Source organism: Gekko japonicus, unplaced genomic scaffold (assembly GCF_001447785.1).
Source record: "Gekko japonicus isolate JY-2015 unplaced genomic scaffold, Gekko_japonicus_V1.1 scaffold8748, whole genome shotgun sequence".
In the NCBI taxonomy this organism is placed as follows: Eukaryota; Metazoa; Chordata; class Lepidosauria; order Squamata; family Gekkonidae; genus Gekko; species Gekko japonicus.
Window position 1 is genome coordinate 3288 of NW_015172269.1, and position 1012 is coordinate 4299.

Sequence of the window (1012 nt, forward strand, 5' to 3'; positions counted from 1 at the left end):
TTCTTGTAAGTGTTCCTTGTGTATCTGTTCAGCCCCTGCAGTTTGCCAGGTGCTGGAATGGTGTCTCGGCTCGTGCCCTTGTGCCACGGTGCCCAGCTCTTTCCCGTCCCCCACCACCCTGCCCCGCTTGCTTTTCTGCAACCAAAGTGGGTTGGACGCCGGGGTGGCGGGTAAAGTTGATCGCCTGTCTGTTGCTGAGCTTTTCTGTCCCCCCCCCATCCCCCCGTTTTGTTCCCACGGCAGGAGGACACGGAAGCTGCAGGTGCCAAGACCACAGGTGGGTGTGAAGGGCAGTGAGGTTGCTGGCGATAGAGTGGGCACACGTCTCCCTGGCTTGGGGGCGGTGTGTGCCTGGTCTGGCCCGGGGCTGAGGAAATGGGATTCCATGTTTCAACGTCTGCTGTTGTCAGCTCTGGGGAGGAGAGGCAGGATAAATATTGGTCGGACAGCAACGCCCCCTCTTAGCTGTGGAGTCTTGTGAGCAAAAATCCTACTTGGTGAGCGGCCGGCATTAAAGTTGCGCGTGAGCGATTTGGCTGCTGCATCAATCAGTTTGCTCTGGAGCCCTCCTTCCTGAGCCGAGACAAAAATGGGTGAGCCGGAGGCTAAAAACCTGTGAGCTGGCTCACACTCACTCAGCTTAGAGGGAACACCGATGGACAGATACCGGCTTGGATCCTGTCTACAGTTCCTGTGGGCGGCAGAGAGACCGCGTGGTGGGCAGGTTGTCCGGTCAAGATTGGAGAGAGGTTTTGAATCAAGTCCCTGAAGGGCTGTCGTAGAGAGTTTGCTCCGGAGCCACCTCCTTCCTGAGCCAAGACAAAGATGTGTGAGCCGGAGGCTAAAAAACTGTGAGCTGGCTCACACTAACTTGGCATAGAGGGAACACTGGTTCTATCGGTTGTACAGAGTTGTTTTCTGTTGCCCCAGAAAGTCGGACCAGAACCAACGGATTGGAATTAAATCAGAAGAGTTTTCGGCTACACATTAGGAAGACCTTCCTGACAGAGCG

General features: G+C 55.6%; 1 protein-coding gene across 1 annotated transcript in view; it reads left to right on the plus strand.

The window, feature by feature from the left end:
- LOC107118715 (vasodilator-stimulated phosphoprotein-like) overlaps window positions 1–1012 on the plus strand; it is a gene marked incomplete at both ends in the record, with an annotated part of 8217 nt that overhangs the window by 3049 nt on the left and 4156 nt on the right. The window contains one exon of the mRNA XM_015421070.1: window positions 244–277. Coding sequence (XP_015276556.1) covers window positions 244–277 — 34 coding nt within the window. The remainder of the gene's footprint in view (window positions 1–243; window positions 278–1012) is intronic.